The following is a 16,162-nucleotide window of genomic DNA, read 5'->3' on the forward strand; positions in this document are numbered from 1 at the left end:
TGTGCTCACCTTTCTCCACACATAGCTTCAGTTTCCTCAAGGTTAAACAAACATTTTGCGCAGTATGAGTATGACACATTAATTGGTATGGTTTTGAAGAACTTGGGATTCACTGTATCAAACTTCTACTGTCAGCCATCACAGTACATGAAACCCTGCTGTTGATTTTAGCGCTTACAAGACCATTATGAATGCAAGGGTTGTTTAGTTTATGAAAGTTCAGTGGTCTGCCTGCTGCCCTGTGATCACTGTGATTTTACCAAGTAAGAAATGCTCCAACATTGAACAACATTCTTGTCTGAAAATGTAGTCCTAACCTCATCCCTACCGCTAAACTTAACCCTGCCCATAACTTATCCCTAAAATCAGAGAGAAATGATGGGTGAATAGTACTGATGTAGAAGCACCTAACCCTGGTTGTAAGCCTAAACTTGAAATTAACTGTAAACTTGTCCCTCAAATCTGACTGTAATGTTGTTCCAGTGTACCTGGTAAAATCACATTCACCTTCCTGGTAGCTGGTTGGTAACTCTCAAACGAAGGTGGACATAATTTCACCAAGTACAACATGTTCCTGGACCGATATTTTGGAACAACATTCCAACCAACCAATCAGATTCGAGGTATAAGTTTGCAGTTTGTCAAGATAAGGCTTACAACCAGGGTTAGATGGCTTCATTTCCTGCTGATTTTAGAGATAACTTATGGATAGGGTTAGGTTTAGGGTTAGGGATAAGGTTAGGACTACATTTTCAGACAAGAATGTTGTTCCTGGATCAACAAAATATGTTGTCTTACTTGGCAAAATCATGGTGACCCTCAAATAAAAGGCCTTCAATTGCTTCAAAATGCCTTTGGAACATTAAGGCCCTTGAATTTACCTCAAACTACACCCTGCATTATACAAAGCATATCCCCTGCCTTGACCAGTTTTTTTAACCTCCCACTCCCAAATACACCAATTAAAACCGTGTATTGTTTGTTTGTATTTTAACTATCTATTGAGTCATAAAAACAACCTCCAGCAAAAGCAATGTTTTGTTATCATCGTTTTTAAAATGTGTCATACCTGTTTACCTGGCAGGCTAGGATCCATATGGTCCGTCATTACCTTTGACTTTACAGATGGCCCCAATTTATTTGTTTGTTAATTTTACAGTGCATTTCTCTCAAACTTACAAGGTCACTCTGCTCATTATACATAGATTTACTCTGTGCAAGTTTAAAACCTGATGGCAGACAGTTGTGCTTCAGATGAATTCTCCCTATCTCCGTTAAACCTAATACCAGCCCCAAGTCCTCTCAAATTCAGTGGCAACAGGAAGTATGCTAAGGGACAGTTCCAGTGTTACCTTTCATCTTTTCTCATCTGACATTCGATACAAGTACACTTAGCCACAAACCACCACACTCATACGATTTCATGTTGACACAGAAATTCACATCATCAGTCTGACCTTCGCTTCAGATTTCGTGGACAGTTTGCATGATATTTTTCTGTTCTGTTTCTGTTTTGGTTGAACCTTTTTCATGTAGAAAAACATCTTCCTACTGTATCCGCTCTTTGACATTCCATTCATGTGATTTTGGTTTATTTGCTGTATTTCCCAGCACAATTTTTTTTTTTTTCCCCCCTTTTGGGGGGCTTTTTCTTTGATGTCCTCATCCTTCCATTTTCCAGGATTAAAGTTGATCCTCTTGTTTCATCTCATCTTTTGCCGCATGGAATTTTGGTGGTTGGAAAAAAAAACTTAATAATTCTCTTCCTCATTTTTGTTATGTTTTGTGCCATTAGGTTTAAAATTAAACATCCCCACATACTATACAACAGGAAATAAAAGGCAACAAAATCTTTTCTTGCCATCATATATTTTATTTATTATTTTTGCCTTGTTCGGGCAACCCCATTCTGTCTCAAGAAAGTTGTGTGTGAAAGAATGCCCCCCCCCCCCCCCCCCCACACCCCCCACCCCCCACCTCGACCCCCCATCCCTGATCTCATCTTTATTTCTGTGCCTTTCTGCATAGACATGTCTGTTTGAATGCAGATGGCATAAAAAGACTTTTATTGCCACAAAGTATATCTGTTTTTCTATTCTATTTGTTGCTACTGATCAGTCACATTTATAGCATGCATTGATTGCAAACTAACCAATCCCCAGTGGGAGATCTCCATCATGACCCTTGCATGGAATTTATTGGCTCCACCTTGCGTGCTTCTCCACCCATGAGTTTGCTAACGGGCTGACTGTGTGTGATGATGTGCATATCATCTGTCTATGCGCTGATGTCTTTGTCTTTGAGTGTTGAGTGTTCTGTCTGTTTAATGTCTTGCTGATGTCGTTTCTTGTATTTTTGCAGTGTTCTGTGAAACTCTTGAACACTTTTGAACTGATGGGAATTCCACAAAAAGGCAAATGAAACATTTATATAATGAACAGGAGTTACATTGGAATTACATGGTGAAACCCTAAAATCTTGTGGCGATTCTAGTGTTCTATATAGGCAAGGCTTGTCATGACATAATGATAAATGATCAATTTTTCAAATGGAGCATAATAGCCAGGGCTTGTCTGAATGTTTAAACGAAAACAGTGTATAGAATCAACTCGGGCTCATTGGAAAAACATTCCTGTGGCAACATTTCTGCAAAACTATATTGCATTGCTTCTTGCGCTTTTCACTACACATTCAAAGTGAATTATCCAGTGAGTGACACTATAATCATGTTTAGTTTTATGCGAAACAGATGAACGTAAACGTACGCTGGTGTACGTATCGTGGCAGTTTGGAAATTAAATGTCCGGTGAGTGGCTCTACAAGGTTAAACCTAACTGACCCTAAACCCTAAACTTAACCAACAGTTTTAACAAAAGCAAACATAAGGTAAAAACACATTTGCTGAAGCAACCATCGTAACTTGTGTTTCACGGATCTCGTACTCAATGTCAGAAAAGCAATACATATAAAACTGATTATGTGATGCAAATGTCTAAATGTTTTAGTTTACAAATCATGCAATTTCATAAAAGTGTTTTTTATGGCCATAATAGTATTGTGCAAAAAACCATGTAAAGTCTTTAGAGTAGAAGTACGTTTTTACAATGAGCCTATGTTGATAGAAATTATAGTTCTCTCCACATATTAAACTGAGATAGAAAAGTATTTTAACTCAAAATTCAACATTAAGGTATCCAATAAATGATGACACTCATGTTCTCACTAAATTATAGGAGTGAACTTTGCCTAAAGACTAAAAATAAACTCAAACTTGTGCACAAAAACAATTGACACAGTTTCGACAATCCTTCATGTTTGAATCAAAAAGGGGGAAAAAAGCTGCCAGTAGTGTAGTTCAAGAAGGAGGAGTCTTTTTAAAGTAAAACTAATGTTGTGTCTGTAGGATCCCTGAGATTTCATCGTGATGTCATCGGCGCAGTTGATTAAGATGGAAAAACAGTCTTCAAAGCAAGACACCAGTCAGGAGAATGTGGAAAGGAGCACAAAGTGCAGGGGACCCTAAGGAACGGGTCACTGAACCACTGGCAAAGGCTGAATTTTGGTGGCCCCGTTAGGCTGACTATCACTTTGAAGCAGCTCTCGAATCAGTTAAAGGTTGTTTAGTTGACACAATTAGCTTAATGGCCATACAACAAATTGTGCAACAGACAGTGGTCACATGCCTCTGGCTGAGGATACCAGTTTAACACTTTGGGTCACATCGAGATATTATGAAATATATGAAGAAGTAGCAGCAATCTGTGACACTTCAAGCCAAAATATCCCTTAGAGAGACACCTATGCCCGGTTCAGACTACACAATTTTAGGCCGATTTTGTCACAATCTGTTTGACGTAGGTGTCGTGGGGATTTGTAAACGAAAATGGGCATCGGGACGCAAGATTCAATCATTTCAGCTAGCGTAGTGTGTCATAGTGGACGACAACTGATGCCACATCTGCGATGCTTCACAACGTCACAATAGAAAGACTAGCATGTTTAATTTTTTAGTTCTGTCACATGTAACACTGGCCAATAGGAGTGCAGAAGCCCTTCCTACATGCTTTCAAACATGCCAAAACGAAAGAGAGACAATGGTATTGTTCCTGCTAGGTGGAATTTTACAATGGAGGAAATGTTTGTGGAGCTATGGCAACAATACTCCTGCTTTTATGATGTTTCCTTAAGGGACTACCGCAACAGAGTGAAAAAAGGTAAATAAAACATGTTACCTCAGTTCTCTTTGGTGGAAATCTAAATATCTATGCAATCCAGATGTGTGTCCACTTTTGGGCTTTTCTGACGACAAGACAGAGCAAAACACGCTGCTTAGCCATTGTTTGTTTACACTAATGGCACCTTCTGTCAGTCGATAGTTCCACCTTCTCGATGACAGCACGCACGTGGTTAAAGATGGCAAGGGATGAATGGTCGGGTAGCAATGTGTAGTCTGACATGTTTCTTGTCCACGACACAACAAGATTTTAGTAGTCAAAATCATATAATCCGACACAGTGACTATCGTAACCAACAAAAATATTGTGTAGTCTGAACTTGGCATTAAAAAGACAAACTAGAGGAAACAAAACTCCAGCAACTTCCCTACTGGGAAGGCCAAACTAAATGACCTCACACTAAGCCCCAGCTTAAAAATGTAAATTACGAAAAGTAATTACAAAAAGTATGACAGAAAAAAAACACAGTTGTAATCATTATTAAATTAGTTGACTGCCTATTTATGAGCACAATTTACTGAAAAATAGCCATGTTTGAAATCATTAACTGTAAGCAAGGAGGGCGGAGCTCAGCACTGGGTCATTTGCCCAATCCAAGTGCAGTTTGATACTTTGAGGAAGTGTCATAAAGGTCATTTTTTGGATCACAAGATGCCCTGCTGCTGTAAAAACAACCCCTCAGCAGTTACTCAGCCTTCTCATTTTCCACGTTTTTCAGTTCTCATACTGCTGATGAGTTATCAGAGGCTGAGGTGAGAAAACCACAATAGTTGCAGGCAGGGCATAATGCATGGCTGACACAAAAGGATTTGACTGTGGCGTGCTTTCTGAACCATGGGGGTCAGCTCACACATACTCTTCTTTTAGTGGATGAGGCAGGTTTAGCCAAACACACCTGCGGCATTCATCGCTGTTTGGCTAGACTCAGCGAAACAAGATGGTCACGGAGTTTAGGCATGGATATCTGTTCCAAGGCTGCTTGGATTTGGTTGGGGGCACAAGAGAGAGAGCACTATTGTGAATGTCAGCTGTTATGGTTATTTCTTTCGTTTCGCATCCCCTCCGCTCTAAAATATCTGAAATTCTATGGTGGAGATGTTTTTAGAGAGCATTAACAGCTGAGAAAGAGGGTGGCCCTTCACATTTGATTACAAGAATTAATTCCTGTAAAAAAAAATGCAGAGAACGCTACAATCTAGCTGAGCTGGAGGCTTAATGCAGTGTGGAAGTGTTTGCTATGTAATGGAGCTTAGCCCAAAGAACATTTCCTCCTATCTCCACTCTGCAAAACAAATACAGTCCCCCTAAGACAAGCACAAAATGTTTGTGCTGAATTAAAACACTGTGAAAATTATCATTGCTTGTTGAAGTGCTAATGTTAGATTAAAGTATTTACTGAGACATGTCGGGGTCCTCTGTGGCGCTGTCTTTGTGCATGTGGTTTTAGTAGATGCCTTGATTGAATCTGATGCAGCTAATAAATTCACCCATTTAGCTCAGGACGAACTAGAGAATCAGTGAAACTTGATAAACAAAGCTGTGATAAGGCAACCTTTTTGCTAATTGCTATACTAGTTTCAGTTGTTAAACTAATTTATATTAGGTTTTCGTAGGCTTAATAAAAATTGTCCACTTGTTTTCAGTCATTAAATTGTATGCCACCCTGCTCACCAGATAATCATTAATGGTATTAATCATTGAAAAACCCATGCCGGTCATCCATATAAGATAATAATCTCTCTCATGTCCTACATACAAACAAAAACATGTTTATTTACATGGATTCTTCTTTGTCTGTTAGATGCATCTCAAAGAGATGTTTTCTGTCTTGTAAGGATGCTACTTTGTGGAATTCCCAGTCTTTACTGTCATTTATGTTGAGCGAACGGCTGTTGGTTATGCAATGATTTCTGCAGAATATTTCTGTTCTTAATTGGCTTAATGCATTCAGGATGAACATTATGTTCAAATGGTCATAAGATCAATGAGGTCTTTATCTCCATATTTAGATTGACATTTGGTTGATTCACCTGTTTGATTCGATTTTGTATCCCACAGCCTTTAGCCCATGGGTTTCTCAATATCTTGTAACCCTGTTCTCAGCCCTCTTGATCCCAGCTTGCAGTGCTGTGATTCTACTTTCCCTAAATGCAACTTGTTAAAAAGCATGATTTCACCTTACAGTGAAAATCTAAAAAAAAATAATAATAAATAAAGAAGAAGAAAAAAAAGTGATTTTCCTCCTTTTCCTGAAATACACCCCTGCTTTGTGCTGTCAAGCTACTAACAAGAGATTTACAAAAGAAAACTAATAATGGTTTTATTAGTTGTGAAGGTGGTGATGGTACATTGTCCCTCCTCTGTTTGGCTTCACTATGTGCTTTCTGATTATTTTAATCTTGATAGTGTGAGAGAATTTAAATTTCAATTATTCCTATATGTTTTTATTGATTTTTTTGTTTATACATGTATACATATATATTGTCTGGTTTGTGTATATTTATATATGTATTTATATTTATATGTGTATACTTATTTGTGTATATTTATATATGTTCTATATTGATTCTTGTTTAGTTTTTTCTTGATTAGCTTGATCAATTTGATACAGCCAGACGTATATATATATATATATATATATATATATACAGATATATATATATTCGGCACGTGTATATATATATATATATATATATATATATAATTTTTATCAAGTAAAAAAAAGAACAAAATGCTAATAATTCCTCACCACTATCTACTCCAACTCTATTTACATTCAAAGTCAGTTAAAATTTTGGTCATCATTTTTCCCAGTGGAAATCTGACTTCTAAATTGTTTAAATCTAAATTCTGAAATTGAAACTTAATTGGACAGAAGTTGCAGCTTAGGGTCTGTATGAGTGTCAGTCTTGAGAGTTCTATATGATCTGGTAGATGGGCATGTATATGCTCATTGTTTGTATATCCCCATCCCTTCCTTACAGCCCAAAGCTCTATTGCCGCCCGACCGCTTCGTACCGCCCTTACATGGACATGGCAACTGACGTACACGTTCACTTCCATCTATGTCATTTCCTACCTAGTCTGTTCATAGGCCTCTCCCTCCCTCCCTCCTTCCCTCCTTCCCTCCCACCCTTCTTCCCTCCCACCCTTCTTCCCTCCCACCCTTCTTCCTCCTTCCCACCCTCCTTCCCTCCCTCCTCTCCTTCCCTCCCTCCTTCCCTCCTTCCCTCCTTCCCCTCCCTCCCCTCCCTCCTCTCCTTCCCTCCCTCCTTCCCTCCTTCCTTCCCTCCTTCCCTCCTTCCCTCCCTCCTTCCTTCCTTCCTTCCTTCCTTCCTTCCTTCCCTCCCTCCTTCCCTCCCACCCTCCTTCCCTCCTTCCCCCCTCCCTCCTCTCCTTCCCTCCCTCCCTCCTTCCCTCCTTCCCTCCCTCCTTCCTTCCTTCCCTCCCTCCTTCCTTCCTTCCTTCCTTCCTTCCCTCCCTCCCTCCCTCCTTCCTTCCTTCCTTCCTTCCTTCCCTCCCTCCTTCCTTCCTTCCTTCCTTCCCTCCCTCCTTCCTTCCTTCCTTCCTTCCCTCCCTCCCTCCTTCTTCCTTCCTTCCCTCCCTCCCTCCCTCCTTCCCTCCTTCCCTCCCTCCCTCCCTCCTTCTTCCTTCCTTCCCTCCCTCTCTCTCTCCCTCCCTCTCTCTCTCCCTCTCTCTCTCTCTCTCTCTCTCTCTCTCTCTTTCTTTCTCTTCTCTCTCTCTCTCTCTCTCTCTCTCTCAACCCTCCCTATCTCCTCTTAGCAATGGTACAGTATGTACAGTCATTCTATCGTTTAAGAATTCATGTTAAAAAAGAACAAAGAAAATATGTATCTGTAGATACTTCAAAGCAAAATTATCTTAAAGAAAATGTACAGTTTTCTTTTGTAGAGAAAATGATTTATTTATCAAAAGAAAGAACAAATGAGCAGAATGGTGAAGTTATTTTTCATGTCATGGTGTGAATGTATGTGTCGTTGCCTACCTGTATCATCTTGTTTAAGAAAAAATTACATTAATTAAAAATTAGAGGATAAATTTATTGCATAATGAAATTTTTACAGATTAACCATACTTATCCCCAAGCATTCTTACACAACTTTCTTTTGTAAATTTTTTTCTTCCTGCCAAAATCATGCGGGCAATTTGTTGATGTAAGTCACAGAACTGTTGGTATGCTTCCACCTTTGGATGAATTGTTTAATAGGCTTATTATTTTCTCTTTTTTATGTGCTTACTACTCTCTTTTTTGACTTTTTGTGCATTTGGTTTGCGAATGTTTCTAGTGCTTTGCTCTAACCATTAACCAGTTGTTTGCATTGCTTTTCATTTTTCTTTCCTCTCCTTTTATTTCTTTTGGTCTGTTGATTAAGACCTGTGTTGCCTTATAGTGCCCTATGTTTGTAATCAGCAAAGCCACCTTGGCGTAAGTTTGAGCAGATTCATCAACATCTGGATGTATCCCTTGTAACAATAAAAAAGGACAGGACAAATTTCTGTGTAAATTGTTTGTAAAAACATTGGGCCTTATTCAGTAAATCATTCAAAAATCCATTAATCAATTGAGCTTAATGCAAAAGTTTACTTAAGAATGGGTTTTACGTTCTGTTTTTTCATAAAATGTCACCCTCAACTTGAGCGATGAGAAACGCATAACATATGACATGAAGTGTTCACATATGAGAAGAAACATTCAGGTGTTGTTGAACTGTCATGTGACCTGTGCCATTGTGGCAATTTTATAAGAACTGTCAAAAGGCAATTGGCTTTCATCTCAAGTGTGACAGACTTGAAAGAGAAAAGTAATAAAGTGATTTTCTCTACAGTCTTGATAAGCCGCTCAGAAAATTAGAAATCTCAATACAATAATGGTATTTTTTGGGAGTGTTCGATATATTACACTCTTCGTTGGTCTTAGATTCGTTGATTGAACAGGATGCTTAGACATAAATTTCTAAATGAATTCACAACATGAGCAGTCACTCAAAACGTGTCAGCTCAGCTTTGTACTCTCACCTCTCTACACATCTCAAGATGTAGCAAAATTAAAGACTATGTTAACTAGTTTCACTTGTTTCAGGTGCTCTAAGTTGCAGGGACGCAACAATTGCGCAATAGGTGTTCTATGTAGAGGTCAATTAAATATAACAAAAAGAAAGCTCAAGACCCTGCATGTCCCTACAAGCCTTTTGATAAATTTACCTCGCATTTTCACATTTCTGTTCTTTTTTCTGTTCTTTCTTGGTTTGTTTTAACCATTGGTTTCGATGAGTGTTTTTAGTCATGTTTCTTTCCAAATATTTTTGCTTTGCTTTAACTGGCCATGTTTGCAAGCAGCCAAACTTGAATGGACACTAATTTTCTTTCTTCTTCTTCTTCTTCTTCTTCTTCTTCTTCCCAGGAGGGGAGTTAGTCATCCCTGTTCTAGTTGAGGATCCCATAGACATCCCCCCTGTTTCCACTCGAGCCCCTTTCATCCCCCTTCCCCCGACCCTTCACCCCATCCTCACCATTATTAAGACCACCAAAGAGTCCCTGTCAATTGCCACCGAGGCAGGGGTACCTTGCTTGTCGGACCAAGGCAGCGATGATTGTGATGATGATGATGGTGATGATGATGATGGTGATGGCTTGGTGATATCGGGGTTTGGCTCTGGGGAGGCCTTCGACTCTAGCCTCCCCCCTACTGACGATGAAGATTTTTACACCACCTTCTCCCTGGTAACAGATAAGATCTTGACCACGTCGACTTACGAAGGTGGCTACAAAGCTCTCGCACCCAAGTGGGAAGTAAAGGACTTTAAACCTAGCAAGGCCTCTGAGGCGGGCAGGACTACAGTCATCCCGCCTCTGCCTGACCTCAGGAGCTCAGCTGCGTCACCTGTCACACTCGAGACCGCTCCTAAAATCCCAGCCGGGAAAATGAACAACCGTGAGATCAAACCCCAACCGGACATAGTGCTGCTACCACTCCCCACATCTTTCGACATGGACGGCACCAAACCGAGGGGGCCGTACATCACCCAGCCCATGTTGCGCATCATCCCCAGTGCCCTGCCCACCCAGCCAGGTATCAGGAGAGTGCCCCCTGGTGCCTCAGAGGTAATACGTGAGTCCAGCAGCACCACGGGCATGGTGGTTGGTATCGTCTCTGCTGCCGCCCTGTGCATCCTCATCCTTCTCTATGCCATGTACAAATACAGGAACAGGGACGAGGGCTCCTATCAGGTAGATGAAACACGGAACTACATTAGCAATTCGGCACAGAATAATGGCACTGTAATAAAAGACAAGCAGTCCAGCACTAAGAGTGCCAGCAACAAGAGACCCAAAGACAAGGACAAGGAATACTATGTTTAAAACAAAATCCAAATGACAAAAAACAGAGAACATCTGAACAACATCTGAAAAAAAAACTTAAACAGGAAACAGTGATTTTACACAAAAAGTCCTTTAAAAACTGAAACTCATTGAGTCATAATGAACCCATTTCCAAGTTCTGTGATTTGAAGCACACTTAAGCATACGGTAAGTGTAGGGAGAAGGCAAATAGGACTCTGGGGACCTTGATACCTTATTTTCTGTCTGGTTGTGGGACAATGCCAGTGTAAAATATCTCATTGTTACATTGTTATCCCTCAAGTGAATTTCTAAGGTACAAAATCATTGGTGTAAAAAAAAAAAAAAAAAAAAAAAAAAAAAAAAAAGATGAGGAAAGGAAAAAAAAGCAACCCTTGTCCATTGTAACCCTGTACAAATCAACGATGATCATGGGTAAGGGTCATGATTTTGGGCATGCATGTGATGTGTGTGATGTAGTACTGATATCTTTGCAAAGAGGAGAACTAGAGGATGTTTTGAAGATGCAAAGTGGGAAATTTTGCCATAAAACAGTACTTTTCTAACCCAAGCAGGGGAAGAAATGTTTCATTAAACTTTTTTTTTTTATTAACATGCTCATTTTTCTTTTGTTTCTGCTTTTATTTCTCATCCTTTTCTCTTTCAGTGTCTGTCAAGTGCTAACTTGCTTTAATATTCGTATTCTGATTGAGCTCTGCCATGTATAAACAGATTCATCTGAAAAGCATCCATCTATTACAAATGGAAAACAAGACATTCTACATTAAATTCCAGATCCCCTTTTCAGTTTTGACTGCTTAAGTCATTTGCTACACACATGCGTCAAATATGGAGCAACTGTGAGCAAAGCAATCTGTTGTCTGAAGGAGGGCTGAAATATGATTTGTGGAAGACAAATTCAATGTGAATGAGTGTATATTTCATGTTGTCACAGTCAACTGTGTCAAACAATAAATATGTTTACATATTTTATTACATCATAGATGTGGTACTTTGTAGCTCATTATTGTACATAACAGTTGATTTTGAAATTTGCATACTCTGTACCAATTGAACAAACATCTAGTTTATTGTAGCTCATACAGTGAAGTCCAAATGTCTGAGCCCTCATTGAAAATCTAACATTCAAAATGTAATATAAGACTGGAAATGAGCAGAAGTACATGTAACAAAGTAATGTTATTATGTAACAGTGAAGAAGAAATAGTTAAGGTTCTGTGTTAATTTCTAAGTTGCTAATTAATGAGCTACTTTGTCCAATTCCAAATCCGACATAGGGTCCGATTTTCTTGCTTCTATTGATGTACACAAATTATGCTGGATAACATGGATGAGCTGGTCAAACTTGTGGATTCCATGCTGCTATCGGTAAAGCAAAAGGGGGACATAAGACAATTAACTTTTGTCAACTCTTGACTAATTCTAACTTTTCACTCAAATTACTTGTGATATATTTTATTATGACAAAAAAACAGATGCAACACACGCATTTTAACTGTGGTCTCAGACGTTTGGACCCCACGCTATATGCATAAAGTGTTATGAAAGATGATATTCTGTCTTGATGGTGTTACTGAGACAGATGTGTGAGAAGACGTCAACTGGTAGAAAACACCCTCCACATAATCAAGGCTCCATGTAACTGGTTCTTGTATTTATTTAAACAAGATTACAAGAGCTCATATAATAAAGGTGGATGATGGATTGGATTCATACTGCCGCTACATTTCTGGAGTTCATGATTGCTTTTTATTTTTTGTCTCTCATTTTGTGTATTTATTATTTTCACCATGTTGCACTGTTGTCATGCAGTCTATAGGGTTTGTTGCATTATTACCATTCGTGTTGGCAATTGTTGAAATTCCTCATCTTTTGCTCATGTATATTCATTCTTTGTTTTTTCATCACATCACAGCACTGAGTTTTGTCTGCAGTCATTTTGATTTTGTATTTTTTCAGTTCATCAGTTATTGTTTTCACTCTTGACAGCTATGTCCAGCAATAAAATGTTCCCAGTTGTTTTCAATGCTAGTGTGAAATTTTCTGTTTCTTATCCCACATTTCTGACGTGCCACTGGTTAATAACATCGCAAATTATCTAATTACAACAGAGTTTGAAGTAAATATTTAGCAGCATTGTCATGAGCCATCAGAAATTGTCAATGTGGTTCCAAGTTTTTAAAAAATTGTGCTTATTAATTGAATTCCTGGAGAGATATCCTACCCAAAATTCTGAGAAGAGATCTATCAATCTTTTGTTGTTACCATGAAAGCAGAAATCACATCGAAAGAGCTCAGCAGTGACCGCCAACTCCCATAAAGCATCGTGAATGACACAGTTGTGTTGAGAATGTGCATGTCTGTATGTTTGAAAAATTTGCAAAAACCTTAAATATGTTGTACTTTATATAATGTGGTCAATAGTTTTGTATTAGACCATAATTTCTGATTCAATTACACCATTCGCAGTGCTTCATGAGTAGTGAGTAATGAGTGTCTCCCACTATAATTCATAATCATATCTTGTTCTTTCTTAATTCATGTCTTGATTCTTAAATACTTTTTATGATTGGAATTTTTATGGTTGAATAAATTGTATAATTTCTGCATACTGAAAAAATCCCTATGGAGAAAACGAATGGAAAATAAGGCAGCTAAAAAGTGGATACTGTTTCCTGTCAGAGCAGATCTTCCACACTTATAAAGGTAGTAGTATCATAAAACTGACTTTGGTCATTGAGAGGAGTAAAAAGTAGTGATCTCTCTGCATTAACAGGTTAAGTAACTTTAATTACATTACTCACACCACAGCCCAATAGTCAGTAATACAATCAGTGTCTATATTAGAGATTCAAGGTCTATTGTAAGCCTAAGTGACTTTGAAAAAACTGATTAATAGATTGCACACTGTCATTTAGAAGTCTAAAACTTCCCAAGTGGAAATGTGGCACTGGACAATTATATTCTTCTTCCTTTCATTATCTCCTGATTTATTTGACAGTCCCTCTGCATTATTAAATGATACATAGCTGGTGCATCATGTGAACTCAGTTATATCTGATCAGTGTTGTGGCTAATGTTGATGAATGAAATGAGAGCATGCAATCATCTTTCCTCATCATACTGCAGCTGGAGCCCAAATGGAGCATTTGATGAGCTCTCTTCGGCACTAATAAACGTCCGTTTTGCAAGCGCTGGCCAAAATTGGGGAAGTCTGCAATTATGAGCACTAAGCAATGACATTTCAGACTGATGAGTTTAACTAGAGAAATAGTTCACCCCAAAATGAAAATTCTGTTATTCAATCACCCTTGTGTTGTTCCAAACCTTAGTGCTGCTATTTTTTAATGTAACACAATACATTTGACGTGCACTATAATGTATATTTCAATTGTTGTAAAGGCATATGATAGTAGGATTGGACATTTTTGTCATTTTTTTCCTTTTGGGTTTATTAATATAGGCTACTATTAATATAATAACTATTCATGGAAAAAGAAACATCTAAACAAGATTTTATCTAATTTTGAGTAATGTTGAGCGGTGCTGTTTAAGCTGTGTGAGATGAATCTAGAGAGTGAATCATCACAAGTAAACTGAATCGCTTGTTAGCAGGTTAATTAAGTCAACCAATCACATCCTATATCTGATTAATCTGATTATATATACGAATATATACGGCATAAACATAATGGCCCTCATTTATCAAACGAACGTAGAAAATCAGCTTACAACAACGCTCACGTGTGATTCATTAAACTTTCATAAGCGGCCAATTCCGTCGCACGAATGAACGGGTGATGATAAATGTGGCGGCTGAAAACAATCGTCATTTAAATATCACGCCCCAAATTTTAGAAGCCTCGCCCTATAGTTGCAGCCTGGTCTCATTGTTAATACGTAGGTATTAATACGTAACTTTCAAAGACACAAAACGTACATTTTTGTACGTTTAGAAAGGTGCTAAAACGTACAATATTGACGTAATTATGGCACTAAAACGTAAAAATACTTACGTTTTTACAGCGAAAAAACGTAAAATATTTACGAATCTTATCATGTCTTAAAGATATATGTATAATTTCCCTTTTATCGTTTTGTAGATAAATGTAAGATCCCTAAACCCCATCCCGAACCTAAACCTACCCATTTTATACAGAATGTTAAAAGAATAAAACATAATGGGCAGAAATGTGTAGGAAAATTACAATTTTAGTAAAAATATAACATTAAAACGATATTTTGAGCCACTAATCCTACACCTACCCCTAAACCTACCCATAACCATTTCTTTAAACTACCTACTGTTATAAATAAAAGCGCCCACTCGCTGTCATGTCTGAGATAGAGCTCTTCCCTTCGGATGATGAGTCATTCGTCACCGCTGAGTCTCCATCTCAACCCGCCGTTCCAAGGAATGATCCTTCTCCAACCGTTAACATCATGGAGCCCCCGTCCTCAACTAGGGGACGCCGGCTCACACGATCTACTCCACGCACGCCAAGACGCCGAGGACTCCCCTCGCACCCGCCGGTGAGACAACCACCATCTTCCTCTGCGTCTACCTCCACGCCGGTCCATCCAAACATCCCTGCCATAGGGAAATGGACTGTTAAAGGGTTGAGACAAGCCCTGATGAATTCAGATGTAAACTTCTCACGAAGATTAAATAAAGCAGAACTATACAATCTGTATGTCTCTCTGCAATCTACTCACCCTTCTCCTACAGCTTCCACTTCATCTGGTCGAGCGAGCAAGGCCCGCCGGGCCCCGACCTCGCGTCCAGCAGCTTCTCCACTTCCCTCCCACGCAGTGCCGGGTCCTCCCCCTGCGTCACGCCGTCGCAGGCCTTCAGCGAGCCTGGGCCGCGCCCCAGAGCCCGTCACGGACGGGCTCCAAACACTCCCTGCTCAACTCTCTCCCGCAGCTCCTCCTACCACCGCACCGCACGCTTCAACCACCTGCAATGCAAGCTACACAACTTCTCAAACCCATCTTTTTCCTCCTACCTCTTACCCTTTTCCCTATCAGTATTTTCCAGCGCCAAGCGCTCACCCTAGCGTGAGGATGCCTCCGCTAGCGGCACAAGCGCTGACGTCATTCGTTCCCCTTCCCGTCCCCACCTCTTCACCTTTTCTTGCTCCTCCACCTGTCCCGGGAGCCGATTTTTGCGTGAGGATGCCTCCGCAAACGGCCGCAGCCCCGGCCCCCCTCCCCAATGCTTCTCTGCATACTCGATCTCCCTTCTCTCTCTTCTCAGCAACACCACAACCAGCTCCTCCGAACGCCGTCGCCTCAGAACCTCCTCCAGTGGCGAACAATATCAGAGCACAAATCCTTGCAGGTGCGGACGTGGATTTGGGCTCTTTATTGTCCCTATTTCCTCCAGCAGAGTCCAATCGCCAGGTGGACTGCGGCGATATTTCCGTAACTTTAAAAAACAATACACAGACCTCCTCACGCATACTGTCTTTGGCGGAATTTTGTATTGCTTTCAGTCGCTATACCGAAATAATATGCTCTGCTTTTCCCCATAGACGGCGCGA

General features: G+C 39.7%; 1 protein-coding gene across 21 annotated transcripts in view; it reads left to right on the forward strand.

Moving 5' to 3' along the window:
• nrxn3b (neurexin 3b) overlaps positions 1 to 12,642 on the forward strand; it is a 375,053-nt gene extending 362,411 nt beyond the window's left edge. For 14 of the 21 annotated variants that reach the window (XM_051875950.1, XM_051875951.1, XM_051875959.1 and 11 more), the window contains one exon: positions 9,658 to 12,642. In XM_051875950.1, coding sequence (XP_051731910.1) covers positions 9,658 to 10,616 — 959 coding nt within the window. In that variant the 3' untranslated portion in view covers positions 10,617 to 12,642. Of the gene's footprint in view, positions 1 to 7,219; positions 7,698 to 9,657 lie in introns of those variants that run through there. The other 7 variants (XM_051875962.1, XM_051875963.1, XM_051875964.1 and 4 more) reach the window with 3 other exon arrangements.
• Positions 12,643 to 16,162: the final 3,520 nt, after the last annotated feature.

Source organism: Ctenopharyngodon idella, chromosome 20 (genome assembly GCF_019924925.1).
Source record: "Ctenopharyngodon idella isolate HZGC_01 chromosome 20, HZGC01, whole genome shotgun sequence".
NCBI lineage: Eukaryota > Metazoa > Chordata > Actinopteri > Cypriniformes > Xenocyprididae > Ctenopharyngodon > Ctenopharyngodon idella.